Source organism: Syngnathus floridae, chromosome 18, assembly GCF_059516105.1.
Source record: "Syngnathus floridae isolate MCC-2025c chromosome 18, RoL_Sflo_1.0, whole genome shotgun sequence".
Taxonomy (NCBI): domain Eukaryota; kingdom Metazoa; phylum Chordata; class Actinopteri; order Syngnathiformes; family Syngnathidae; genus Syngnathus; species Syngnathus floridae.
In genome coordinates, this window is record NC_142430.1 from 7,067,744 (window position 1) to 7,095,239 (window position 27,496).

At 48.7% G+C, this 27,496-nt stretch overlaps 4 protein-coding genes across 15 annotated transcripts in view; 1 reads left to right on the plus strand and 3 right to left on the minus strand.

The window, feature by feature from the left end:
* LOC148382691 (melanopsin-A-like) overlaps nt 1-13,837 on the minus strand; it is a 31,781-nt gene extending 17,944 nt beyond the window's left edge. For 4 of the 7 annotated variants that reach the window (XM_088360898.1, XM_088360893.1, XM_088360897.1 and 1 more), the window contains exons 1-6: nt 13,472-13,813; nt 13,238-13,320; nt 13,061-13,149; nt 8,387-8,451; nt 6,489-6,590; nt 9-419 (exon numbers count right to left, since the gene is read on the minus strand). The gene's annotated coding sequence lies outside the window, so the exon portion shown is untranslated. Of the gene's footprint in view, nt 1-8; nt 420-6,488; nt 6,591-8,386; nt 8,452-13,060; nt 13,150-13,237; nt 13,321-13,471 lie in introns of all 7 variants that reach the window. The other 3 variants (XM_088360900.1, XM_088360899.1, XR_015854231.1) reach the window with 2 other exon arrangements.
* On the plus strand, nt 310-14,795 carry etv4 (ETS variant transcription factor 4). 4 transcript variants are annotated; one of them, XM_088360904.1, is made up of 13 exons: nt 310-474; nt 726-845; nt 1,228-1,318; nt 1,400-1,447; nt 4,810-4,863; nt 10,628-10,760; nt 10,836-11,021; nt 11,086-11,426; nt 12,482-12,550; nt 12,669-12,716; nt 13,413-13,594; nt 14,167-14,268; nt 14,340-14,795. In XM_088360904.1, exons 2-13 carry the CDS (start codon nt 789-791, stop codon nt 14,565-14,567), a joined length of 1,539 nt encoding a protein of 512 aa, XP_088217030.1. In that variant the 5' UTR covers nt 310-474; nt 726-788; the 3' UTR covers nt 14,568-14,795. The 4 variants fall into 4 exon arrangements, with proteins under 4 accessions (XP_088217030.1, XP_088217032.1, XP_088217034.1 ...); XM_088360906.1 differs by having other exon boundaries at nt 10,631-10,760; XM_088360908.1 differs by having other exon boundaries at nt 1,231-1,318.
* A 19-nt stretch (nt 14,796-14,814) lies between these two features.
* Nucleotides 14,815-21,174, minus strand: LOC148382693 (ATP-dependent RNA helicase DHX8-like). 2 transcript variants are annotated; one of them, XM_088360890.1, is made up of 23 exons: nt 20,965-21,174; nt 20,801-20,886; nt 20,667-20,727; nt 20,493-20,578; nt 20,317-20,393; nt 19,923-20,201; nt 19,683-19,827; nt 19,415-19,618; nt 19,249-19,336; nt 19,070-19,167; nt 18,570-18,717; nt 18,318-18,499; nt 18,050-18,244; nt 17,755-17,940; nt 17,474-17,684; nt 17,221-17,402; nt 16,842-16,982; nt 16,562-16,717; nt 16,344-16,481; nt 16,142-16,270; nt 15,859-16,055; nt 15,617-15,796; nt 14,815-15,433 (listed from the first exon to the last, which is right to left on the minus strand). In XM_088360890.1, the coding sequence occupies exons 1-23, from the start codon at nt 21,065-21,067 to the stop codon at nt 15,214-15,216; spliced, it is 3,492 nt and encodes a 1,163-aa protein (XP_088217016.1). In that variant the 5' UTR covers nt 21,068-21,174; the 3' UTR covers nt 14,815-15,213. The 2 variants fall into 2 exon arrangements, with proteins under 2 accessions (XP_088217016.1, XP_088217017.1); XM_088360891.1 differs by having other exon boundaries at nt 19,923-20,186; nt 20,965-21,173.
* Nucleotides 21,175-21,475: 301 nt separating this feature from the next.
* LOC148382694 (ATP-dependent RNA helicase DHX8) lies at nt 21,476-27,328 on the minus strand. Of its 2 annotated transcripts, none has more exons than XM_088360889.1 (22): nt 27,122-27,328; nt 26,894-26,979; nt 26,757-26,829; nt 26,604-26,689; nt 26,085-26,533; nt 25,870-26,014; nt 25,583-25,789; nt 25,356-25,443; nt 25,191-25,288; nt 24,969-25,116; nt 24,642-24,823; nt 24,374-24,568; nt 24,119-24,304; nt 23,834-24,044; nt 23,578-23,759; nt 23,280-23,420; nt 23,048-23,203; nt 22,833-22,970; nt 22,625-22,753; nt 22,350-22,546; nt 22,093-22,272; nt 21,476-21,857 (listed from the first exon to the last, which is right to left on the minus strand). In XM_088360889.1, exons 1-22 carry the CDS (start codon nt 27,228-27,230, stop codon nt 21,638-21,640), a joined length of 3,606 nt encoding a protein of 1,201 aa, XP_088217015.1. In that variant the 5' UTR covers nt 27,231-27,328; the 3' UTR covers nt 21,476-21,637. The 2 variants fall into 2 exon arrangements, with proteins under 2 accessions (XP_088217015.1, XP_088217014.1); XM_088360888.1 differs by having other exon boundaries at nt 26,604-26,692.
* Between the last annotated feature and the right edge of the window lie 168 nt (nt 27,329-27,496).

The window sequence follows — 27,496 nt, forward strand, 5'->3', positions numbered from 1 at the left end:
ACTCTCACCTTTGTGTTTTTCCACTCAAGTTGTGCTAACTGGCTAAGATCTTTGTCCTGGCCGTGCGCTTGTGGACTTTCAAACCACAAAAATGCGCGGCTCCAAGCTGATTGACGTCACATTCAGCGCCACTTTTCCAGCTCTCGGAGGAGTGCGATGAGGTAAACAGCGAGAAGAAAAACAAGCCAAGGCAGGTTTTTTTGTGAATGGGATTTTTTTTCCTCTCTTTTTGGTGAATGAAAAACAACTGGAAAGTCCTGCACGAACCTTGAGTCCTTTTGCAGCGGCGCCGATTGGCTGCTGGGAGTCTGGCCCCGCCTCTTTTTTTTCCCCCGTGAAGCGTTGTGAATGGCTGAGGGGCGGGGTTTCGTCTTCATTCATAAGTAGCAGCATTGACAAAAGCCTTGAAACCGGAGCCACTGAAAGAGGAAATGCACCAATCAGCAAGCTCCTTTGGACAAAAAGAAAGAAACAGTAGGTAAAATTTGTTTTCAACGATCGTTTTAAAGCGGATTAAGATTAAGTGTAATATTGTGTTAAAACTGTCACAAAAAGGCAAGATAAGCATTCTGTGCAACCACTCGCCATAACTTCCCCCACAGCGCCCCCCCCCCTATTTCCTTTTTTTTTTTTGTGAATGGAGCTCATTATGCATGCATCCCCCATTCACCCCCACCTCCTCACCCTTCTTCCTCCCTCTCGCCCTCCCTCCCCTCCCTCGTCAGGCTTTTGCAGGCTGCGCGGCCGTCCGCTCCGCTCGGGCCCAAATGAGCGCAGACGGCTGACGGATGGACCGTAACATGGATGCATACTTGGACCAGCAAGTGCCTTTCACTTTAGCAAACGTACGTATGCTTCCGCGTGCACTTCCTTTTTTTTTCTTTTTTTTTTCCGACCGCAGACTTTCGGAGCCGATTGCGGGGTTGTTGTTAGTCTCTTACGCGCGTGCACGACGACGAGTTCGGGCTTGCAAGCGAACACGCGTCCTTTTTTTTTAAAATTAATTTGGTTAAACTTACAACAGCACCTCGTCAAAGCTTTCTTGGCGCCGTGCGCCAAATGGTCACTTCTCTTCCTCTTCTTTTTTTTTTTTTAACCCCCCCCTCTAAAAAAAAAAAAACGCGTGCTCACTTCGCGCACCTCTCGACTCACTAAAGTTACAAACGAAATAATTTTCACTTGCATGTGTCCGATTATTCATCTGTTAATAAATGCGTTGTTGTGCAGAAGTCTCAAGGAAATGGGCCCCCAAATAGATTGTTGATGGCCGCCAAAAGGAAATACATGGACACAGAATTGCCCCCTCAAGAATCTGAAGGTAAAGTCCACTTGATTTGAAAGTAATGAACACGCACGTCATTGTTTTCCTTCCTTACGTGTGTGTCTTGCTTCTGTGCAGACCTCTTCCAGGATTTAAGCCAACTGCAAGAGACGTGGCTGACAGAAGGTAAGATTTTTCTTCACATCTGTTTTCGAGAAGCTGTGAAATGATCATTTACGAGATCGGAGTTGTCTGGGTTTTCTTTTTGAGATAGAAAAAGTAGCCGTTGGAGTCACTCTTTGTTTATTATTTGTCTTTTAGGCCGTTTAATTGTCGTTTGGTGCCGTAATTTCACTTTGGTTGTGCTCTTTAGTCCTACGTGAAAAGTGGAAATGGTCCGTCCGTGTGTCGATTATTATTTTTATTATGATTGGCTGGCCACCAGAGTCCCTTGCGTGCTCATTGAGGGACTTTGACTTTTCTGTTGCTCTGATTCATCACACAGACTCCTTTAATGCTAAAATGGACAACAGGCAGGCTATTTTCGTTTTGCTAAACGACTCAAAATGAAAGGTCGACACATTTTGTCATTTTGCCACAATTAAAGAAAATATACGGACGAGAATGGAAGATAGTAGGAGCCATGTTGGCTTATTGATCGTGGTCCTGCTGGCATGTTTCGCTCATGCCAGCAAACATGGAGAGCCGGCATGAGGCGCTGCTGCTCCTGATGACGTGAGCGCTAATGGAGTCATTATTCCACTTTGGGCTCACAAATAAAAGCAGCGTGTTGCCCCCGTGGTGGGAATAGGAATACATTGATTGGCCTTTCTTGCGTTGCATGTGGCGCCAAGTAACCAAATAAATACTACATCGCTTCCAGGAAATCCTTCTGTATGGGATATTTTTTTGGTACAGTTATTAACAATCTATTTTTTAGGTAGTTCACTGAGTTAGCAAAGCAATGAAAATACATTGAAGCCAAAAACTAAGTCATGCAGACACAGCAAACAGGAGTTTCTAAGTGACTCAGTAAACTGCTTTAATGTGACTTGTTCACAGATAATTTTATTATCATCTAATTTTGCCTGTCTACGTGTCTTGCTGCACCTTTTGTAATCAAATATCTGTTGCTACAAATGGTAGACCAACTTTAAAAAATTTACCCAAAACCAAATCTCAATTCTACTGTACATACGCCTACTTAACTACAATCAAGTGAGTCATGGATTTTCAATCCGAATGAGAAATTTTCAATTCTTCAGCGGTGACTTTTATTTTCCTATGCTTAAGTGTGACGACAACTAGGACCTTCAACTACAAAGCCGGCCACCTATTGTAGCACTTTTATTGCCTCAGTGCTTTTGTTTTTGTGTGTGTCGGGACGCCGGTGTGAAGTGAACTTGTCGCTTTCGACGCCGCATGTGAAAAGGCCGCACGCTGGTGCGGGTACGTCATTGTCAGGTCGTTAAAAAAAAAAAAAAAAAAGTGTCAGACGTCACGTCTGAGGGAAACGCACTGTTAATTTTACACTTTGGTTTTAACGTTAGAATTCGTAATGTTTGATTATTTGCAATAAAAGTAAGGCCAGCAAATCACTTAATTTAGTTTTACATTTTTCAAAAATAGAAACGCTAGGTCAATATGTATAATAAAGTTCATTTCTTGGGCGAATATGTGACGTATGGACTTATTTTGGTGGTCACATCCCAGCGGAAGCACAGCAAAGATGTTATTTAACTTGAAATAGCGGCTTGAGCCTTCTCCTTTTCCTCTCGCATTAATTAAAGACTTGATCTGCTACGATTGCACTTGTCAGGGCTTTGCCCCGATTGTAAACACCACGAAGGCAAGTGCTGGGTGGGGGATTTTCAAATCATTTTTGGCTCTTCCTTTTGGCCGTGATGAGGAGGAAAGCGGAAGCGGCGGATGGCGAGCGTCGGGGAAGCTTGTTGCGTCTTGCCATATTGGCCCTCGGGTTTATAAGCCCAGAAACTCCCACCAAGAAGGGAGGGGTCGGGGGAGGTTTGTTGGGCCTGTGTTGATTTAAAAACACACTTTCTTTCTTGTGCTGACTTGCATCTTAAACTTCCTGCAAGTGTTTAAAGTATCCACCTAAAGCTGTTGTCCAATAGCTAGCAGTTAGTTAGCGTGATGCTAAACGCCATCGACGGCCTAACAATTAAACTTAACGGATATTTTCAAAAGTGATCTATAAATAAAGTTGAGTAACATGACAATACTCGCAGGCAGGCATATCCTCTATGGAAAATTCTGTGGTGAAACTTTTCTTTACGTGTTTCTCAATGTCTATTATGCTGCCCCCTGGTGGCCATGAGGCGCAACAGAAGAAGCACTTCTTCGCCATTTCCGCAAGATACGCATGAAAAAACGCAATCCAAACCAACCCTAAAAGCAAACCAGTAGCAACTCAGCGACTAATGTTATAATTATTAGGTCGCAGTAGGCCGCGGGATGCTACATAACATTAGAAATCAATGATGTGTGTCTGAACTCGCCGCAAAAAATGTGTCATCCGGTTTTCGGTGTACTACAGTAAAGGGAAGTACGATGACAAGAAAAAAGTGAATAATTCGATTAAATATCCGATTTCCTCTTTTTCTGCCTGTTGTCCGTCTTGTGGATTTAACGTGACTCAGACGACACAAGTCAATAAATTGAAACCCCAAACCAGGCTTGAGTGAGGTTATCAGTTTCCATGAAATGAAATTAGACTTGCGATTCCAACAATCTTCACATGAGGGTTGACATTAGGTCGCTTCTGTTGATAAGCCGAAATAGGGAGAAAATATCGGCGCTGTACAAATTTGCTCATGGGAAGCCGTTTATGTTCCCTGCCGAAATCTGTTCTGGCTCAATGAGCGAGGAAACGTGCCAGGCGCCGTGACAAAGCATCGACTCGGATGCCACTTGTCACTGTCGCGTTGACTTTGTTTAGCCAAGTGGTCTGGACTGTGTCCGCATCGGCGCTGGATGAAGGATAAAACATAAGGGGGAGGTTTCTAGAACCGGGGCCTGAATAAAAACTAAAATAAATCAAAGCTTAATTCTTCTGTTTCTGTTGGAATTTGGAAAGTTTAGAATTGTGCTTTTGCACGGGTGACATCTTGGCCTTTTCAAAAGCGGCCGATTAGTGAATGAAATTCATCCGGGTGGACGTGAATGAGTCCAGTCAGCGGCGGCGGCCCAGGTGCAAGCGGCCTCAGACAGGCGCTATTGTGCCCGTGGGCTGGCGTTAGGGATCCCCGTCCATTCACCATTGTGCTGGCTGGACGCGTGCACATGCAGGTTGGGGAGGGGGGTGCCGAGGTCACAACCCTCACGCTGGGCCTGTTTGCTGCTCTCAAATGAACGAGCTAAGATAGTCACGTGACTTTACGTTGCATTTACAGGTGGGAGGAGGGGGGGCTTTTTCAAGCCTGGGTTTTAATTTAAAGTCTTTGTGAAATAAGTCCACATAAAAGTCTGTTTCTCTGACAATGCCTCTTTTAAGTTTGACACGCTACTTTCCTCTCTTCTACTTCCAGCTCAGGTTCCGGACAGCGACGAGCAGTTTGTTCCGGATTTCCACTCGGAGAACTGTGAGTGCTTTGAGTCTCTTTGTCCTCTCGGAGCTGGTTTTATCCATCAGATTGTTTTCGGGTTTCGTAGCCCCGCAGATTTGATTGTTGATCTCGTGTGATCTGGAGTCGCTAGACACGCTCGTGTTGTTCCTGGCCCGCTGTCGGGACGGCGGGGTCAAACGTGGGCCGGCCGAGGTGTCAACGGGGGGGCTCTGTGACTAAAATAAATATGATGGAAAAAAAGAAATTATACGGTGTCTCGAGATTGTGGATTTTTCTCCCTGTCACAAGTGGCTCTGGAACGTATCGGGGTGAGCTGCGGTTTACTGTAATCTCTCGGGCGGACAAAAGCCAGGACACCAAAGGGCCTCGGTATTGTGCCGCGCTGGCCGCCATTTGCATGCTTTTGAAAAGCCTAGAGGTTCCGTGGCAGGAAACCGGGAAGATGTAAAAAAAAGGGAAAGCGAACTATTTGAATGCGCTTCCCTTTGATTAACAATGGCGCTCGGGATCCAGGTGGGCTGCAAACATCCATTCATGTGGAACTAAGCTAGCTAACTCAAGTGGTAACGCAAGATTTGACAACTCACGACTTGCGTGTTTAACAACGTGATGATTTGGCGCAACTTCCTCAAATTATTTGGGCAAACCACAAAATTAATGCTTGAGACTATTTTTTTTTTTATTTGATGTGACCAACTTCCACCTTTAGCTTGGTGGGAATTTGAAAGAAGTGACAGCCTTTGACGGGGAGGTCACGAGGACATCCTGCCCGCCGTCTTTTGTGTGTAAACACGGCGCCATTTCAAGCCGCATGTGTCACGTTGTCCGCATGACAGATGCCCGGCCGCAACGTTGTCGCCGTCCATTAGGCCACAAAGCGCAAGAGGAAGTGCAGATGAACCCGAGGGCGCGCAGGGGTCATGTCGACTTAACCCCCTCCGACCCGGTCGGCCAATCGTGTGCGGACCCGATGCTAACGGCTGACCCCGCCGTGATTTTGGGGTCAAGGGGGGGGAGCTGTGCATTGACGGACGCTCCATTTAAAGGCGAAGGGTCGCTTTGTGTTGACAGAAAGCGTCCCTGCTGCTCATAGTCACTCCGACTCTTCAACTTTGACCGGCGAACTATAGTGACGCGAGTTTTGACAACTTGACAGGTTGGAATTTTGGCACCGAAAGCAACTTTTTCAGTTCGGTTTTGTTACTATTGTTGCCTTACGATGTCGAATGCTTCGAATGGGATCAGTCTTGATACGCTGCCAGGAGTTAAAAGTTCAACCAGCGTTGAAATTGAGAGACACCTGTGCAGGTGACTCACCTGTTATTGAAACTAGCATACATTTGTGTATAAAAGCATCAAGACAGACTCTAATCCTGTCTGGCTGGAGTATATAATTAAGCCTGCGGACCAACGCGGCGCCCCGGCGAGCAGGTTTACTGCGTCTGGCTTGCTACCTGCACGGGTGTGGCCTCCGACATGGTTTGGAAAAAGAAAAAAAAAAAACACTTAAATAACACGACGGAATGTCACGCTGAGGAATTGCGCAATACCTGCACATCTGTTGAATTGATCTCGCTGTGACCTAGCTAACAAGCGCATGTTGTCCGCGGGCTGCCGTATGTGTGTGTGTGTGTGTGTACCGTCACATTTTGGAGTTCTCAACTGCTCCGCAAGACCAAACAGGGGAAATATCGATGGTGTCTCGCATCTTGTGCATCCAAATGTCGCCGCACCTTGTTTCCCTGTGGGCGCAAAGAAAGGTGTGATTGTTCTACGGAAAAAATATTTGACAATTATAACACTTGTGGCTAATTGTCTTAAAGCCACAAAGTCCATAAATTTTCCTGCAGTAAAAAGTCTCATGTGGTCAATATTGTTGCGTGCCGAGGTCACAAGTCAGCGTTCGACCGAGACGGCGAGAGCTCCTTCTTTTTTTGTTTACACTCGATGCGAGCCATTCATAAATTTTCTCCCCCCCGCCTGCGTAAGAGGAAGTGTGCCTCTCAGCAGCTTGCTCCTTCGCTCTCCATTCATAAAAAAAAAAAAAACCTCTAGCCACCCCCCCCTTTCCAGCCCTTCTCCTTCTTTCCAAGTGGATACTCCAAAACCCTCCCTCCCTTCCTGTGTGTGCTCAAGTCTCTGCTCCTTCACACACACATACAGTACATGTCCACACACACACAACGTTTGAGTGTTCCAAGATGTGAACTAATCCAGTGATTTCTGAGCTGTATGGGACGATTGTTTGGTTTTGTGCCTTGCAGTAATTACGTAGGAAGTTGCGGCCATGGAGCGCCGCTTGCGCTTCTTTTCAGGGAGAAGACGCAAGAGCGAGCGAGGAGTGAATGGCGAGGAAGGCCAGCGGAAGCAGCCCTTGCGCTCCTTTTCAAAACCAGGAATTTTGGATCCCTTTTTTTTTTTGAAAAATAGGCGGTGCTACGCAACAGCAAAAACAGTCAGGTGCCTGCCAGAAAAGAGCGACGCCTCCCTCTGGCACGCTCGAGTTCTCTCAAGTCGCACGGAGCAGCGGTTTTATGAATGGGCCGCTTGTGAAAAGCCAGTTGAGGTTAGCGAGTCCTCACCTTAGCTTGTTTTTGCGCCCATTTTATTATTTTTTTAAAAACGGCATTACGGCTTTTTTTATGTCATGTTTTCTTGAAAATTTGCCTGCTACCAATTTTTTATCCGGGGAACTTCTATATTCATGCTGACACAAGCCCATAGGCGTGCTGGTGGGGCTTCGAGATGAGGGGGGTGTTGCGTATCGATCCTCACCCGCCCAGCAGAGGAACTGATAGATGACTTGATGGAGATAAAGTGCAGATAAATCAGCTCCAAGAAAAAGAGTTAAGACTTGTGCGGGTCAAACGTGTCGTGAAGCATTTAGAGATGCCCATCGTGATTTTAAGAGGGGGTGGGGCGTTGTTAAGAGGATGAGCAAGAATTGTGACATCATTTGTGGATAGGCCCAAACCCGATTATTATTGTCTTCTCAATGAAATAATGAACCAACTAGTTAGATAGCTTACGTTAAGGCTACAGTGCGATATTTCTAAAACGAAGCAGCGGGAGCTCACGATATCGTCTCGGTAACGTGTGGCTATATCGATTGCGACATTGAACATTAAGCTAAATTGAGAAGGTGGAGGATTGGGAGTGAAGAGTCAATATGGTGTCGGATTAATTACATCCCGCCCTCGCTTATAGCGGGATGTCACTCTCGCCGAGCGTCCCGGGACGAGGATGTATCGTGCTACGACGCGAACGGCAGATTTACAGCGGCTCGATGACCGTTTGTCAGAAGCGCCGACGCGGCACTTTTGGATTTAAAGTGGACAGCGGGGAGAACATGTCAGAACGTTGACGCGGCACGTCAAGGCTCTTTGGCGCTCGCGGGGTTTATGGCTCTCTTTAGTGCGGGCCTGTCTTTTCCTTTTCGACTAAAGAAATAAGAATTTATAACGGAGTCCAATCAGAGCTTGTAGAGATGATATAGAGACACACACACAAAAAAAGAAACTTTAAGTACGGTAACTACCTCCTACTAGTCATGCTGACTGATGTGGGCCGCCGGCGACACTCTGGGACAAGTCGGTTTTCACCCTGACAGACAAGAAGTGCGGTTATCTTCGAGAAGGAAGTGAAAGTGTGACATTTGCAGAAAAACACAGTCGTCGGTCACATCCTGTTAGCCAACCATTTTGCCCTCAGCATCAAGGACTCAGTTTTTCCAATTCTTAACAATGCTGATTTTGTAAGGTTGAAAAAAAATGACCCTGACTGGTAAATTGTAAATAAATGTCATCAAGGTGTTTCTCCTAATAATACGTCTTCTTGCATTTAACGAGGCACGACGTCCGTGCGAGTGGCCTGTTTCCCGTCAATACCATTAAAAATTCATACACGGGATTGGAAAGCACTAATGGATTCGCCGGCGGGATGACGACGAGGACGAGCGGCTTTTTGATTACGCGGCGACCCGAGAAGAGCGCACATGTCGCGCACATGTTCGCGCACGCTCGAGCGAAGGCCCGGATGGCGTTTTGTTGCCTCGCTCCCCCCCCTCACTGTCTCGCTGTGATTTACAAAGCCTGGGAGCAGAAATAGATTGATTACATTTTAATTGATTTGGTGTGTTGGATTTTTTTTTTTTTTTTTTGGTGGCATAATTCTGTCTGTTGCTGTTTGACGGTGTCAAAAACTTCCAATAAAATATTGAACGATTGGGTTGTCATTAGCCGTTCTTGTCAATCGATAGCTTCCTTTTTAACCTTTCAAAAGCAGCACGCTGGAATCGTCTTCAGTGGCTTTATTGATCGAAGGCATTTGGCGAGCGGGGGGGGGGGGGGGGGTAAATGTTTGCAAAGAAGCGGTAACCCCTGAGAAGGAGTTAAGTCGCAAGGTTTGACACCCGGCCCGACGTCTGTTGAGTTACTGCCGGCGAGGACGCCGCGAGTTGCGGACTTGGCAAAGTTTTGCATAAACATCCCGTTTAAGCCTGTCCAGAGCCAGTTCTGTCTCCACTTTCTTTTTTTTTTTTACAAGTGGGCCATAGAAGGACCAGTTTAATTTTAGTGACTAACAGTCAACATTGCTAAGATTACGTTTCACCATTACGAAATATTTTCTTGGAATTGCCGGGCGCCATTCATCATCTATTATTACAAAACAAGTCCAAATTAAAAGTGTAATTCCATCATGTCCCTGCGGGCCGCTGTCTTTCACAGAAGCTTATCTTGAGTGAGTCGCTCTCATCTGTGTGTGTTTTAGGAATCCCACAGGAATCCACTGGACATATATTCCCACTAGTGTGCCTCAGCTGAGAGGGCCATTGTGTGGCTCGGCTGGGGTTAAAGGATGTGTGTGTGTGTGTGTGTGTGTTGAATGGGGACCCCCCCCCCCCTCCCCTCTATGATGTAATGATCCCTTCACTTCCTAAAGCACTCAGCCATGACCATCACCTTTCTCCCGCAGTAGACATTTACATATGTAAAAGTACGCCCCCCTCCCCAGCCTCTCCCCAATTGTAAGCCGACTTGTGTACACGCCGAGGGTTGCGACTTCTCCAAGTGGAACTAAGTCAAGTCATCAAGCCCTTTCACTTTCGGCCCACACATGGTCGTCCGTTTTTTTTTTTTTTCTTTTGTGAATGAAGCGCAGCGTGCAATTATCCGTGCCAACCCCGCACGCACGCAGGCGCAGGTACACGCCCATAGAGATTCCAGACACACACATGAATGAACGCACCCCTCCCCCAGCTGGAAGTGCACAGCTGCTGCTGTTTACCCTACCGGGACCAGAAAAACATCCTGTACACGTCTCGGGCCGAAAGCCTCCCCTCACATAATAAACAGCAGCCCTCGGCACAGCTTGAAGCTTCGCTTTGGATGTTTTACTTTAAGGGCGGGGGGTGCATTAGAAAGTTACACCAGGACCCCCCCCCCCATCCCACTAAAACGTTCCCTTTTGATTGACAGCTTGGTTTGAGTGCGTAAATGTGAAACTTCCCTATCGTGGCGACATAGCCGGCACGCAGGTGTGACGTTTGCTTTCGTGGCAGACTTGTTTAACTGAGGAAGTTAACTGTTGTGTCTGCAAGACTCAAAGTGAGTGAGGAAGACTTGGGGTCTGGAATGTGACCTGGTGTTCGCTATGTACACACACACAGACACGCAAGCAGTGTGTTACATGCGAGATGTTCAAAGTACTTGAACGCCTTCTACAGAAAACTTCTTTTAGCGCTAATTGTGAGTCTTCTGTCTTTTCGGTGCGTTGACAGCAGTGGCCTTTCACAGCCCGCCCGTCACCATCAAGAAAGAGCCACAGAGTCCGGGTTCGGACCCGAGCCAGTCGTGCAGCCACAAGCCCAACTTTGGCTTCGCCGCCAGTGGGGAGCAGTGCCTTTACGCCAGGTAAGCATCAAAACATCCCACTTGACCGCTCAAACTCTGTTGATGATTCCATCAAATTGAATCTGTTTTCTGCAGTGCCTATGAGCAGAAAAGGGCTGGTGCAGGGGGCGCCAAACGGTCTTGCCCGGGCACCCCCATGTCACCCATGCAACAGCATTACTCGGTCAAACCCGCGGCGGCCGGCCGGCCCGACGCCGGCTACATGAACCCGGCCGCCGCTTCGCAGCCGCTGCCCAGCAACGCGTATCCCCCCGATGCCAGGTGAGCCTCCATTAGCTGCTCATGATGGCCTGGCCCGGAAACTGAAGTTTCTGCTCTCTTCCAGATATCAGGGCCCTTCAGGAGACCCCATGTGCCCTCAATTCCCCGCACCATCGCAGGCCTTCCAGCGAATGCCCTCCGCCCCGGCGGGACACGGCAGCGGGGGCGGTCCGGCCGGGTGCTACCACCGGCAGCACTCGGACCCCTGCATGCCCTACCTGCAGCAGAGCTTCAAACAAGAATATATGGATCCTCTCTACGAGCGGGCGGGTCACGTGGGGGCGCACGGCACAGGGCCGGGGCATGGCCGCGGGCACGGGATGCCGCCCCACGCAAGCCAGCACCCGCACAGGTTTCCGCCGGCACATATGATGGTCAAGCAAGAGCCCACGGACTACAACACAGGTGAGAAGCAGTGGCAGAGGTCATATATAAAAAACTACATGCAAATACTAACAAGGAGAGTTAGGGCTGATTTTTTTTTTTTTTTTTAAACAAAAATGAACATCTTGAGTTATTTGCACTCAAGTGTTTTAGGTGAAAAATAATCCCAAATTCTATTGGCTAGGTAAAAGAAATCCTAGTGAGGTAAAACTTGCAAGTCCCCCCCCCCCCCACATCTCAGCCAGCTGTGGAACAGAATGTCCGTAAAGAAGCAAACTTTTTCTCCCTGAACTAGTGGACTCCTCCTCCTCTCCTCGGACATGCAAGGAAAAAAAAGAGAGGGAGGGAAAAAACGTTCTTTTCTGGCGCATTCACACCTTCTCCTTCCCTCCCTCCCTCCTCGCCATACTCCCCCCTCCCACCCTGGATGCGGTGGAGGAATTTCATTGAGAAAATGGAGGGCAGAGGAAAGACTAGAGTCCCTGGCGGAGGCCGCGGGGTTTCACGTTGCAGCGGTGGCTTCCTTTTGCTGCAGCCCCATCAACTCATAATGGAAAAATGAGCGTGGCCGCAGTAACTCGAACCTCTCGCGAGTTTGGGGGAGGGAGGGAGGGGGTGGTATGAGGGCGTTTTGAACAACAAGCTGCAGGCCCAAATCAGCTCTTCTATGGAAAACCAGCTCACAGTTACAAAAAAAATGTGAGACTTGCACGAACCCGTTTTTTTTTTTTTTTTTTAAACAAAGTACAATTAAATATACAATATATATACAAAATATGTTTGCCAACTCTGGTTAAATAGCTTTGATACACTGGCAATCGGAAGATCAAACTAGTAAATTGTTGAAGGACAACAAAGACACTGGCATGGCTTGCGCCCAGAACGCTTTGAATGGAATCTTATCGGAAGGGTTGCATTCCGCCTCGGTGACTCACTCCTGCACCTTTTGTACTTCTGCTTGCTTGTTTTTGTCCCTGAGACTCACACAGAGACACCCCTACAATGATTTCATTTTGCTTATATTATAAGATCTGTCAGTCTGCAAGCTAATTTGACATCTTTCTTTTGCTTGGTAGATGTGTCAGGATGTTCTTCCATGTACCACCACAGCGAAGCCTATCCCACCCCCCAGCCAGCCCCCGAAGGTAAACATTTGAACAATTATTTATTAAGCTCAAGGGATGTTGTTCATCTTTATCAACTGCGGCCACGTGAAGTTTTTTCTTCTTAACATAAAATTTTATTTTTGTGCCTGTTGCCTAGGTTACGGGTTTGAGAATGACTCCCGCGTGGTCCCAGAGAAGTTTGAAGGTGAGTTTTCTCTCAGAAGGAAACGCGAGACACCCGAGTTGACGTTTAGCGGTTTTAGTTTCAGCGTGAGAACTTGTAGCTGAAGATGCGGAGCGCCTCAGGGCTCTGACGTGTGCCCCTTCTCGTTTGTCACATCTTGCATTTCCATGCTTGTTTACGCCGTACGATCAACCGCCCTCGAGGCGTCTACCGATATTATTTCATGCATGTCAACATCCTTCGGTATGTCTTCAACCTGAACCCATTACCTGACTGAATCCACCTTTTAACCTCCGCTAATTATCATATCCCAATTATGAAACTCATCCAACATACATCATATGGAACATGAAATCTTTACTCACCAAAGATGAGGACAAACATCGTGTATATAGTGATGACATGATGTATCCACTTTATTCCCGGGTCTGTCGTGGAGTAACAAATGTGGGAGCTACATGTGGAAGAATCACTACAATATAACAATCTTTACCTCCTAACATGAACATTAAAAAAAAAAACACACAACACATCCTACTCACCAGATATGCTTATCATTTGGAGACAAACTTATTCCTTTTTTGCTAGTAGCATTGTTATGTAGAGCTTTGGAGTTACAAGGTTGCTGTGAAAGTAGAAAATCAATTCTTAAGCCAGTCAGCTGTTGTCCAATTTACCCTCACAATGTCCGGGGTGACTGTTCTCTCTCCTTTGCAGGTGAAGTAAAGCAGGAAACGGGCGGCGGTGGCGGCGTGTTCCGCGAGGGAACGCCTTACCAGCGGCGAGGCTCGCTGCAACTGTGGCAATTCTTGGTGGCCCTGCTGGATGACCCCGGCAACGCGCACTTCATCGCCTGGACCGGCCGCGGGATGGAGTTCAAGCTCATTGAGCCCGAAGAGGTACCTGTGCACTTTTCACAACACCAAAGCCCTGGCTAATGGGAAAGTAGTACTAGTTTGTGTCAAGGAAGTTCAGTAATCCTTTGCATACTTTTGGTTCACTACAAGTTGCATTATATATGCTTTGAACTATGAATACACAAAAGATATGAAGGACAAATATCAACTATATTAATAACCAACACATGCTAGCCAAAGACTTACGACTTGGCTAAGGAAAAGCAACACAGTGAATCCATTCACAGCCTTTCAAAGCAAATGATTTATTAAAAAAAATAAAAAAACTCTACCAAAAGGTGAAGTGCGATCTAGTTGTAATTGTCCAATTAGCGTTGTCGTTATGAGTGGGGTGCGTGTCCATTTGGGGAGCGTCCAAACACTGCTGCACGGTTCCATTATGTCTTCACAAGGCATTAAAAATGCACGAGTGCAATTAGTGGCTGAGAGCACTCAGGGATCAGCCCAACATGTTGCTGGATGCCTGCTTGCATCATGTACTCGTGCCATTTTGGGGAAGGAAAAAAAAAAAGTCTGCCATCCCAAGTAATAATGTACGTCAACCTGCTCCTCAGGTGGCCCGTCTGTGGGGGATGCAGAAGAATCGTCCCGCCATGAACTACGACAAGCTGAGCCGCTCTCTGCGCTACTATTACGAGAAGGGAATCATGCAGAAGGTAAAAAAAAAAAAAGATATCTGGGTCAGCTGGTCCATTTTGGTCTATTCGGCTAAGCGTGCCGTTCTCAGGTGGCGGGCGAGCGCTACGTGTACAAGTTTGTGTGCGAGCCCGAGGCGCTGATCTCGCTGGCCTTCCCCGACAATCAGCGGCCCAGCCTGAAGGCCGAGTTTGAGCGCTACGTAAACGAGGAGGACACGGTGCCGCTGTCTCACCTGGACGAGGGAGGGCCGCCCTACAACGCTGCCGAGCACCCCGCCCACGCCGCCCAGCCCTACTCCAAAGCCTATATGTACTAAAGCCGCATTCCTCCGAGCCCCTCGACTCCCTTGCTGTACCCCCAAAGCATCTTTATACACGCCTCCATGCACCCCTTCCCCCGCCGCCACTTGTATATACAGCTACGGTGTTTTTGTTCTAAATTAATCTCACGAGGGAGTTGAGTTTCCCGAGGCTTCCTGTCACCGCCGAGGCCTCGAAATACGATTGTGGATCAAGAGATTGCTTAATAAATACTTCAAATTATACACGACTGCACGTCCTGACTCCTCCTTATCCTCCACAGGCACACACTTTATATACATATTTATATACATTGTATATTTTTGATGACACACTAAGACCGTTGTATACATTTCTTTTTAGTACACAATAAATACATGTCATTCAAACTTACTATGGCTGACGCTATCTTGACAATATCGGCAGAGATGGCTTAGCGCGTGACTCGTCGTTTTTTTCCTGCTGATTTCAAAATTGTCTTCTAGCACCATTTTGTTTTGCTTTTAGAGTGTGACCTATAAAAGCTCAAGTTAAGCTAGAAAGGTTTACTCGCCATCTCCGATTAAAAACAGGTAGCAAAAATGTGTCAGACCATACATCTTGTCCTAAAATAAAGGACATAGCACCAATCATCACACTTTACCAATGTCACCGTCAAAGTTGTCAGCGTCTCCTGAAGGCCCTGGAGATCCTCCAAGCGTTGGGCTCCTCGTAGCGGTTATAGAGAGGCTCCAGGCGCTGCTGCTTCTTCTGCTTGCTGAGGCGCGTCGGGTCGGACACCTTGAAAAAGGCGGGCGCGAACTCCACCAACCAGCGTGGGTCGATGGTGGTCACCTCACGCATGTACTCCTTGGTGGTCAGCACCAGCTCGTGGTAGACCAGCCTGGAGAACGACACCGCTGTCAGCGTTTCACTAGACTGGGGCATCACAAGTCCCAACCACTAACAACTCAAACTGGAATTGAATAACATTTAAAATCCAAATAACTAAATTAACTGACTCTAAAAACCCAAATGAAAGTTTGATGACAAATGGAAACCTATGGTAACCCCAATGAAAACTCACCACTCGGGCTGGCGGTTGAAGAGCGTGCTGGACGGGTGGAGGTAGACCACCTGCTGGTCGATGAGGGTCCGGTAGCCCTCCTGGGGGTCCTTCCTGGCAGTGTTGCGGAAGAAACCGCTGCAGATGGCTTTCTGCACGCGCATGGTCGACTTGCCGCAAGACACCACGTCCAGCTTGTGTCTGTGCGACCGACATTGAACATTTTCTCCATTCTCGACATGGAAGGGGATGGCCGCACTCACCTGTCCATGATGCTCAACATCTGCTTGCGGATGTCCTGGGCTCTTTTGAGCGAGCGGCCCTGAATGAAGTTCTCAAAGCACCAAGGGTTGGAGAATTTGTTGTTCTTCCACGAGTTGAAAACGGCCAGCAGGGTCAGATGGTCGCCTTCCGGCTGGGAGAACTTGGCCTTCCTCTGGTCTGCCTGGATCTGCTTGTCCTGCCAATGGGAGTCACGCACGCTTGCGTGTCAGCTCATCATTTTCTGCCGTGTTCGCTTAATCAGACCGTGTGTTAAGCACGTACCTTGGGCCTGTAGAAGACGTTCTGCACGGACAACATGGACACGATGGTGAGCATCTCCTCGCTGCAGCCCAGGTGCACGGACATGATCAGCATCTTGCACAACATGGGCTCCAGAGGAAATTCCGCCATCTGGGTGGGAAGGGTTATCAGGAACCTCCCAAAAATCAGATCACAGAAACATCTTCCTGACGGTGGTCCTCACCCTCCTTCCAAGTCGTGTGAGCAGCCCCTCGTCGTCCAGCGCGCCCAGAGCGTACAGCTGCTCCATGGCTGTGATCAGCGTCTCCATGGGGGGAGCGTCCATGAAGTCGAAGGCCAGCAGGTCGTTGATGCCCATGGCCTGGTGGGTGGACGGGGGCCCAAAGCCGTTGAACCGACGCACATCAATGTGTGCAACATCAGCGTGTGCTGTGCGTGTACCTTGAGCGAGAGCACCGTGCTGGCCAGATTGGTCCTCTGGATTTCCGGCACGTTGGTGGTCAACATCTCGTCCCTGTACGCTCGCTCTGTGTACAGGCGGTAACACTTGCCGGGACCCGTCCTGCCGGCTCGGCCCGAACGCTGCTTGGCCTGTGCCTGAATGACACAATCATTTGCATCGCTATCTTGTCCATAAGCTCACATCTGGCTAGTTGGCATGATGATGGCTATCTGCATACGGTAAAGTCGCCTAACGTCGTAATGATCTTAATGTACAAACCTGCGAAATGGGCGTCACCACCAGCTGGTCGATGCCTGACTTGGAGTTGTAAACAATCTGTTTGACAAAACCGGGGTCCACCACGTAGTAGATGCCGTCGATGGTCAGCGACGTCTCGGCGATGTTTGTGGCGATGATCACCTGGCATCACAATCAAAACATTGAAAGCTTTTAATCGATGAGATGGGGTATAATAACTTGAAACAAAAGGCTGGGACAGTATGACACCAGAATAAAATCTTAATTTTTTGAGTTTTTGTCCTCACATAAATACAGTTTTCTCCCAAACAAGTATGAAACTGACATTTACTCCAAACAAGTCTTTTATTTTTTTCCTCTTTTCAGTAATCACTCGCTACATCACGGTTCGGGTGTTTACCTTCCTGCTGCCAAGTGGTGCCGGGTCAAAGATCCTGGTCTGCATCTCGCTGGGCAGTGCTGAATAAACGGGAAGGATGATGAGCTGGGGAACGTCAGGACCAAGCATCCTCATGCGCTCAAAGAGGATCTCGCAGGCCGTGTCGATCTCCTCCTGCCCAGTCAGAAAGACCAGGATGTCACCTGAAGGAGGAGGAGGTCAGGATCTGATGTTGTGGCTTAGAGGACAGCATGGTTGATGGAGCCTTATATACCGGGAGGTTCGGTCAGGTGGATCTGCATGACTGTGATGAGGCTGGCATCCAGATAGTCAGTCTCGGGCTCCCTGGCGTAGAGGATCTCCACAGGGAACGTCCTCCCTGGGATGGTGAAGATGGGTGCCTCGAAGAAGTACTGTGAAAACTTGACGGCGTCCAACGTGGCCGACGACACGATCAGCTTCAGGTCTTTGCGCTTTTGCACAGTCTGCAAAAGAGAAGGCGCTCTCCATTCAAGTCTGAATTCTTCACGCCACCAAGATCTCATGCGAGGTTACCTTCTTGAGTAGTCCGAAGAGGACGTCGGTGTGGATGGTCCTCTCGTGGGCCTCATCCAACATGATGAGGGAATACTGGCTCATGTCGGGGTCGATCAGACATTCCCGCTGCAGCATTCCGTGAGTCATGTACTTGATCAGGGTCTCCATGCTGGTGCAGTCCTCAAAACGGATTGTGTAGCCCACCTAAAAAAACAGGAAGTGAGATGGAAGACCTCTCCAAATCACAGTATGGTTTTATGGATTGCTGCCACCTCCTGGACACTGCTCACACGTCAGGCGGCTTCTCCCTCACCTCCTGGCCCAGCCGACATCCGTACTCCTCGGAGACCCTCTTGGCGACGGACATGGCGGCCACGCGGCGGGGCTGCGTGCAGCCGATCTTCCCTCGCGCCGTGTATCCCGCATCCGCCAGGTACTGCGTGATCTGCGTGGTCTTCCCCGAGCCGGTCTCGCCCACCACGATCAGGATCTGGTTGTCGTGGACAGCCTGTGGAAAGTGAAGGGAAAAAAATCAGCAGGGCAGGATTGGAGTTAATGATTGTGCAAGAGACACTTTGAACCTGAACCAGCTGCTCCTTGAGCTTGAAGATGGGAAGACTCTCCCGCTGCTGCAGGATAGACAGCTCCGTCTTCTTGCCGTATGACACCTGGTTCCCCCCGAAGGCGTACCGCTTCCACTCTGGAACGTTGATGGGCAGGGCGCCGATGCCGCGCATGTTGGCGGCGATCTGCCGACCCTCGTCTGCGACGGGAGAAAAGAAAGTGAGTCAAAACCGCAGTCACTTCCAGTGCTGAAAACTTTGAACGCTTACAGTCCGGCATGGGGTCGATCCAGTTCTTGTGGAGACCGGTCGGGATGCGGTCCATCTCTTCGTTGCGAGCCGCCTGCTTGAGCTCGCGACGCTCTTTGGCCAGGGCGCTCTGCATCATGGCTGCCCGCGATAGCGAGCCGTCGGGATTCTAAAAACAGAGAAAATAGACATAACAAATAGAACAGATATTTTTTTTTTTCCATAGGAAATAATGGTTATCCAATTAAACCATTCCAGGCACCCATAAATATGAACAAAAAATAAATTTTACACAGAATAACTATAACTTAAGTAAATATAAATCACTAATGAAGGATTTTTTTATCTTTGTTGAATGTGATATGCTATTTAAGCCAATGCAAGTCCAGAACCCCTTGTTACAGTCATTTAGTGCCCTCTAGCGGTAAACTGTTGACACTACATTTGACTGTCCATTTATTTCTGTCATAGCAAGGAAACTTCACTTTGTAATAATAATTATAATGATGATGATAATGTACCTTGACGATCTTGCAGGGACTCAAGTTGTTGCTCCACCGCGTCTGACCCTGCAGGAAGGGCGGCTCCTCATCCACCAGGTCGATCTCAATGTCCATATCTGGTCACATGATCGTCACGAGGTCAACACGAGCATGTGACCACAAAATAAAAAAAATGAAAAAGTCACCAACACGCTTACCTTCCTCGTGGTCTAAGTTGGGAAGGATTCCTGTCTCCTCGTCAAACTCCGGGTACTCCTCTTTCGGGAGAACATTGGCAGCAATCATCTGGATGAGGAAAGCAAGACAGTTCCAGTCGGAATGTTTCAGAGGAATCCAATTGATTTATCTTAGATAACTGCTGACCTGTTTGACCTCCCACTTTTCCAGGTCTGTGATGCGGGCCATCCTCTTTTGCTCACTTGGGTTCTCCTCGCTCTCCACCACGCAAACCTCCGCAGGAAAGTCGGGATTCCTCAGGGCGTTGTCCCCGTCCCCGGCACCCGTACCGGTTTCAAAGTTCCTCCTGCGGTTGGGGTTCAGGTCCTCTCCGGTTTCCTGATCGACGTCCTGTAATGATGTTCGCAGCTCTGTCATGAGTTTGTTTGTTTCTTCTCCTCCTCCGAAGACTGACCTTCATGCTGAGGCTGGCCTTTGTTCCGGTCATGGACAGCACTTTGACTTTGACCTTTTGTCCCCTGCTGACCACATACGACACATCTGCTATTCGGCCTTCCTTGCGCAGCTCCGACACGTGCACCAGGCCTTCCCAGCGCCTCCTGCATGCATTTTAGTCTATTATTGGAGAACTTCACTCGTTTGACAACGTTGATTGATTGATGATTCAAATATTTTCCGCAAACATTTGGCGTACCGAAGTCCTTCCAGCTGCACAAAGCATCCAAACTGCATCACACTGGACACTTTGCCGCAGTAGATATCGCCCACCACGGGAACATCGGACAGAGGCCGCTCGACGGGCTTCGGCTCCGGGACCGCCTCCTCCCTTGCGGCGTCTCGTGGCGGGCTCGGTGGTCGGTCACTCCAGCGGGACGGTCGTTTCTGTTGCCGCTTGCCGGTCGTATCGCCTTCGCACTCTCTCGACCCGGACCAATGACGTTTCCGACTGCTCTCCTCTCTAAAGGTACATAAACTTGATGAATGTTACCTACTGAATGAATAAAACATACTTTGTTGTATTTTGGTGCTGGATCTGACTAGATTGGGTTTTGTCTAAAGTGTTTTTATTATTAATGTATTGAACTCACCCAGATGCAGAGGAAGGCATGAGCATCTCCAGCTCCTTCATGGCTGCTGCAGCAACCTGCTCATCATTTTCACTGAGCTGATGATGTAATTTTATGGACGGAAAGTCACAATAATGACGTCAGAAAAACATTTTCCACATTCCCCCCCCACAACATTTAGAAGTTCCATAGCCTACCCTCCACACGGGATCATCCGGTTTACATAAAGCGGGATATTTCTCTTTCATCTTGTCTTGCTCACTCTTGGGTTTTTGCTGATGTGCTGTTGTGAGCCAGATGGATACAAACAATACATTCAAGACAATGTTCATATTTTAAAACACCACACACAGGACGACGAAAATGTCTACCTTGACTCGTGGACGCTTGCATGGTTTTGATAATTCGAAATAGGTTTTTCGTGAGTGTTTCCTGAAAGACAATGAACTGACTGGTCAGTTACCATTGAAAAATAATAAAATAATCAATTTTGAATGATACATACAGTAAAATCGGCTCCATTTTGTGTTAAGGCAGCTTTAAACTCCCCAAATGTTGGGTGACTGTCTGCGAGGTTGATAATGAATTCAGCTGTTGAACAAGAAAATGTTAGCAAAACATTTGGCATAAATTGGAATAGCTGTTAGCCAAAAGACATTGGGGGCATACCAAGATCCTTCTCGCTTATTCCAAGATGGTTTTCCAACTCGGTACACACTTTGGATACCAAAGATAAATACTCCAAACGTTTAAGACTATCTAGCGTCGCCATGTTGGTTGTGCTAGTCTGTGTTGACGCGGAAGTGACTAGTCTTCTTCTTTTGGGATTGTCCGGAGGTTAGCCAGCTAACTCGGCATTCCCGCCACCTACCGTCACTACGGAAGTGACTCTTCTTCTGCGCTCCACTAAAACCAAGCGGCCGCACTAGACATCGCCCTCTATTGACCAGCTGTAAGACAACAGACGTAATGTTATTCAGAAAAAAATTTCAGTGTATTAATAATTTTGTACTTATCTTTCCTCTATCACGGAGTATACTTACCTGATTGGACATTTAAAAGTTTAACTTGTTAGTTTTTGTTGTCTGTGATATCCTCCAGAGTTTTGTGATTTTATGGCTTATAAAACATTAACTAAATTACTCCAGTCCTGAGTACCCCCCCAAAAAAATTCAATCCATTTTGTAAAACTGTAAATTAAATGATTTTATACACTGATGGACAAGTATTGTATAACAGACTTCTATGCACAAAAAAAAATCACTATTTTTGGAACAGTTTTCATTTTTTCATAAAGAAAATAATTCTTTAAAAAAAAAAAAAAAATGTTGACAAAAAGTTATCAGCGTCTCCTGAAGGCTCTGGAGATCCTCCAAGCATTAGGCTCCTCGTAACGGTTATAGAGAGGCTCCAGGCGCTGCTGCTTCTTCTGCTTGCTGAGGCGCGTTGGGTCGGACACCTTGAAGAAGGCGGGTGCAAACTCCACTAACCAGCGTGGGTCGATGGTGGTCACCTCACGCATGTACTCCTTGGTGGTCAGCACCAGCTCATGGTAGACTACCCTGAAGACGGAAAGGAAAAGCCGTCATGCTGGAATATGAGACTTTTATTTGGCAAGGTATCTTAAAACAAGTAAATAAGGCTAGCCTTGGGAAAAAAAAAATACTTTGACTACCTACACCGCTTATTTCTTATTTTGAACTTAACTGAATAAAACAATCTCAATCAGTTAAACATCTTACATATATTTTTAAGGAGGAAAAAAATGCTTAAACAACAATTCAACCCGCCCCTTACCATTCAGGCTGGCGGTTGAACAAAGCGCTGGAAGGGTGGATGTAGACCACTTGCTGGTCTATGAGGGTCCTGTAGCCCTCCTGAGGGTCCTTCTTGGCGGCGTTGCGGAAGAAACCGCTGCAGATTGCCTTCTGGACTCGCACAGTGGCCTTACCGCAAGACACCACATCCAACTTGTGTCTGAGAAGCAACGGTTAGAGCTTATGAGACGTTATTCCGTTGAATGCATTTTTTGAAATCAAATGTCATCAATGTACCGGTCCATGATGCCCAACATCTGCTTGCGAATGTCCTGCGCTCTCCTCAGCGAGCGAGCCTGGATAAAGTTCTCGTAGCACCAAGGGTTGGAGAACTTGTTGTTCTTCCACGAGTTGTAGACAGCCAGCAAGGTGAGATGGTCGCCCTCGGGCTGATGGAACTTGGCCTTCTTCTGGTCCGCCAAGGCCTGCTTGTCCTGTGTCACACGCAAAAAAAAAAAAATCACAACAAGCCCAAATAACGAACAAAACGAGGAGGTCTGATGGTGTCTCACCTTGGGCCTGTAGAAGACGTTCTGCACGGACAACATGGACACGATGGTGAGCATCTCCTCGCTGCAGCCCAGGTGCACGGACATGATCAGCATCTTGCACAACATGGGCTCCAGAGGAAATTCCGCCATCTGGATGGGAAGGCGGCGCACATCAGGAACCTCCCAAAAAATCAAATCACAGAAGCAACTTCCTGGCGGTGGTCCTCACCCTCCTTCCCAGTCGCGTGAGCAGCCCCTCGTCGTCCAGCGCCCCCAAAGTGTACAGCTGCTCCATGGCCGTGATCAGCGTCTCCATGGGGGGAGCGTCCATGAAGTCGAAGGAGAGCAGGTCGTTGATGCCCATGGCCTGGTGGGTGGACGAGGACGCAAATGCGTTAGATCAACGCAACATCCATGTGTCGTCGGCGTGTGCTGTGCGTGTACCTTGAGCGAGAGCACCGTGCTGGCCAAATTGGTCCTCTGGATCTCTGGCACGTTGGTGGTCAACATCTCGTCCCTGTACGCTCGCTCCGTGTACAGGCGGTAACACTTTCCGGGGCCCGTCCTGCCGGCGCGGCCCGCCCTTTGCTTTGCTTGAGCCTGCAAGACGTCCAAGATATTTTATTGGCAAGCTCAGCTGACAAGAAGAAGTGCGGCGGTGGCGGCGGCAAGCTACCTGAGAGATGGGCGTCACCACCAGCTGGTCGATGCCAGTCTTCGAGTTATAGACTTTCTGCTTGACGAAGCCGGGGTCCACCACGTAGTAGATGCCGTCGATGGTCAGCGACGTCTCGGCGATGTTGGTCGCTATGACGACCTGGCAGAAACAAGAGTGCAAATTTTGACCTTCATGCTCAAGCAATTATTTGGATGACTATATTTTTGAAGTAATTTATTCTCAAGTAACAGTACCCTAACTTGAGTCAAATTTTGGGTTACTCGAGCCACGCGTGCGTTGAAGTTCCTAAACGTACTTTTCTGCTGCCAGGCGGCGCCGGATCGAAGATCCTGGTCTGCATCTCGCTTGGCAGCGCGGAATAAACGGGCAGAATGATGAGTTCGGGAACGTCGGGGCCAAGTGACTTCATGCGCTCGTAGAGGATCTCGCAGGCCGTGTCGATCTCTTCTTGTCCGGTCAGAAAGACCAGGATGTCACCTGAAGGAGGAGGAGGAGGTCAGGATCTGATGTTGTGGCTTGAAGGACGGCAGAGTTGATGAAGCCTTACGTACCGGGAGGTTCGGTTAGGTGGATCTGCATGACGGTGATGAGGCTGGCGTCCAAGTAGTCGGTCTCGGGCTCTTTGGTGTAGAGCACTTCCACCGGGTACGTCCTCCCCGGGATGGTGAAGATGGGCGCCTCGTAGAAGTATTGGGAGAATTTGACGGCGTCCAGCGTGGCCGACGTCACGATCAGCTTCATGTCCGTGCGCTTCTGCACCGTCTGGCCGCAAAGTCGGATTTTTCAAAGAGTCAAATCATAATGACAATATGTACATCATAAAAAGTGGCACAAACCTTCTTGAGCAGACCAAAGAGGACGTCGGTGTGGATGGTCCTCTCGTGGGCTTCGTCCAGCATGATGATGGCGTACTGACCGAGCTCCGAGTCGATTAGACATTCCCTCAGCAGCATGCCGTCCGTCATGTACTTGATCACCGTCTCGGGGCTGGTGCAGTCCTCAAAGCGGATGGTGTAGCCCACCTAAGGAGAGCGACGGCATGGATTTTTGGAGGACACCAAAATTGCAAGCGGCGCTTCTGCGAGGCGCACCTCCTGTCCGAGACAGCAGCCGTACTCCTCGGAGACCCTCTTGGCGACAGACATGGCGGCCACACGACGGGGCTGCGTGCAGCCGATCTTCCCCCGGGTGGTGTAGCCCGCCTCCGCCAGGTACTGCGTGATCTGCGTGGTCTTCCCCGAACCGGTCTCCCCGATCACAATCAGGATCTGGTTGTCGTGGACGGCCTGCGGCGAGACAAAACGGGAGCTCGGCAAGCCAGACAAACTAGGGTGGAAGATGAAGCCGACGAAAGGGAACCTGAACGAGTTCCTCCTTCAATTTATAGATGGGCAAACTCTCCCTCTGCTCCAGGATGGAGAGCTGCGTCTTCTTGCCGTAGGACGCCTTGTTGCCGCCAAAAGCGTGCTTCTTCCATTCGGGGATGTCGTTGGGCATCATGCCAATGCCGCGCATGTTGGCTGCGATCTGCCGGCCGTCGGCTGCAATTTAAAATTGACGAAAAATTCTCTCATTTGATTGAACCCTGCTTTCGGCTTCTCATGTCCTGGAAAGCGCAGCTGACGTTTCCACCCCAGCGACTCTCATATATTATACATACGTCGGGAAGAGAGCGGCAGCACTTACCGTCGGGAAGCGGGTCCACCCAGTGTTTGTTGAGGCCCATGGGGATGGAGTCCATCTCGGCTTCGCGCGCCGCTTGCTTAAGCTCCCGTCGCTCTTTAGCCAGGGCGCTCTGCATCATGGCCGCCTGGGACAGCGAGCCGTCGGGATTCTGCGCACGCACGTTAGCGTACGTCAGCGCGTTTGTGCAAAAGCGAGTCGACGATGCGTTGCGACGGGCTGCACCTTGACGATCTTGACGGGGCTCATGTCCATGCTCTGCTTGGTGTGCCCTCTCAGGAACGGCGGCTCCTCTTCCACCAGCTCGATTTCCAAGTCTTCGTCTGGGAAAGCGCCGCGCAAGATCCGCTGAGTGTTTCGTCTTGCCACGGTTTGCAATCTCTTGCTTACCTTCTTCGTCGTCAACTTTGGGAAGGATCCCCGTCTCGTCGTCGAAATCGGGGAATTCTTCCTTGGATAAAACGTTGGCGGCGATCATCTGGGGAAATAAAAAGCCTTGGTTAGGAATAGAAGGAGGAACTGTAACTAGAAAATAAAAGCAAGCTCACAGTTTTTAATTTTTTTTCTGCCACTAGGTGGCATTACAGCTCTATTGCATTCCATAGCTTTCAACCAACCTGCTTGATCTCCCATTTTTCTGGATCCGATATCTTGGTGAGCCTCTTCCTCTCCAGCGTGTCATCCTGCTCCAGTTCGCGAGCGGGGCCAAGGTTGAGGTTGCTGGGCCCGTCGGGGTTTCTCATGGTCACCTCCTCGCTGCCGTCGGGCCCCACGTTCCTCCTCCTGTTGGGGTTCAGGTCCTCGCCCGTCTCCTGATCCACATCCTAAAAAAACAGTGGTGAGGAATGTTGACATGCCGACGGCTTCTTGCCGGACGACGGAATGGCGATGTTCCATTGCTCACTTTCATGCTGAGGCTGGTCTTGGAGCCCGTGAAGGACAAGACTTTGATCTTGACTCTCTGCCCTTTGCTGACCACGTCGGCCACGTTGGCCACTCGGCCTTCTCGGCGCAGCTCAGAAATGTGCACCAAACCTTCCCATCGTTTCCTGCAGAAAGAGAACAGACACTTGATTAACAATAAAGTCTTCATCCAAGAAATATTATTGCAGGACACACCTGAGGCCCTCCAGTTGGACAAAGCATCCAAACTGCATAATGCTGGTGACCTTTCCATTGTAGATGTCGCCCACAGAGGGTTCCTCCGGGGGCGGACGGTCCACATGCTTGTCCTTCCAGTCTCGGTCTTGGTCTCTTCGGGGGCTTGGCGAGCGTTCGCTCCAGCGGGAAGATCGCTCTCGCCGTCTTGAGCGTTCGCTATCTCTGTGGCGATCGCGGTCTCTGGACCGAGATCTCGACCTGGAGCGTGAGTGGTGGCGCCTCCTGCGGTCCCTGTCCCGATCCCGGTGTCTGTGTCGGTCCCGGCTTCTGCTCCGACTGCGTCGTCTGCTCTTTTCCACGCGGCTACGCTCGTTTTTGGAATCGGTGCTGCTCACGCTGGGCATGAACATCTCCAGTTCTTTCATGGCGTCAGCCGCGACCTTCACGTCCTCTTCATCCATGATTTTCTCAAGAAGACAAGAAAAAAAACACTCTAAATTCACATCACGTGTTGAGTGGGTGTTGTCATGCTCATACCGGTGGAGCTTCATTTGGTCTGCAAAGCGCTGGGAAAAGCTCCTTCAGCTTGTCCTTCCCCGACAATGGCTTCTGAACTTCAGAAGCTGCTGTAATGATATAAACAAATTCATCTTTCATGTTGTCATGTTGTCCTCATAAGTGTCATCTCACCTTTGCTTGTGGACGACTTTGACGGGGGTCTCATGGTCTGAATGAGCCTGAGCAAGTTGCCAATGAGAGAGTCCTATCAAGAAAATAACACCATTATAAGGTCAATACTTACAGATTCTTCTTTGAGGCGTACTTACTGTGAATTCGGCTCCATTTTTTAGCAGAAGAGCTTTAAACCCGTCAAAGGTGGGTTCTTTTTCCGCGAGGCTAATGACGAATTCAGCTGAAATACAAAAAGCAAACATTAACACCATCATAAGTAATTCGCACACAATAAAGCTAAATACAGCGATATAACAGTAGTAAACAAAAGATGGAGCTGCGTTAGCTTAAGCTAGCACGATTCTTCGACGTGGTGGTCAAACCTAAGTCTTTGTCGCTGATTCCAAGATGGTTGTCGAGCTCCGTGCACACTTTGGACACCAAAGATAAAAATTCGAGCTGGGAAAGCTCGTCGACATCGGCGTCTGCCATTCTTGCTCGGGATTTGTTCACTCTCTGAGACGTAATGGAAGCTAACAATCCATGCTAGCGTGTTACAGGCTAAGTGTCGGTTACTTCCGCTTCCGGTTTGGGCTGAGCTGCGCAAGACCGCCGTCTTGTGGACAAGCGGACTAATTACACCTACAAAACAGCAGTCTGTTTATCTCCAAAGGAGCTTCGGAATTTTTTTTTCTAGAGTCCGAATTGTATTTTTCGCACCACGCGAAACATTTAACAATTAATCGCCAGAAAAATAA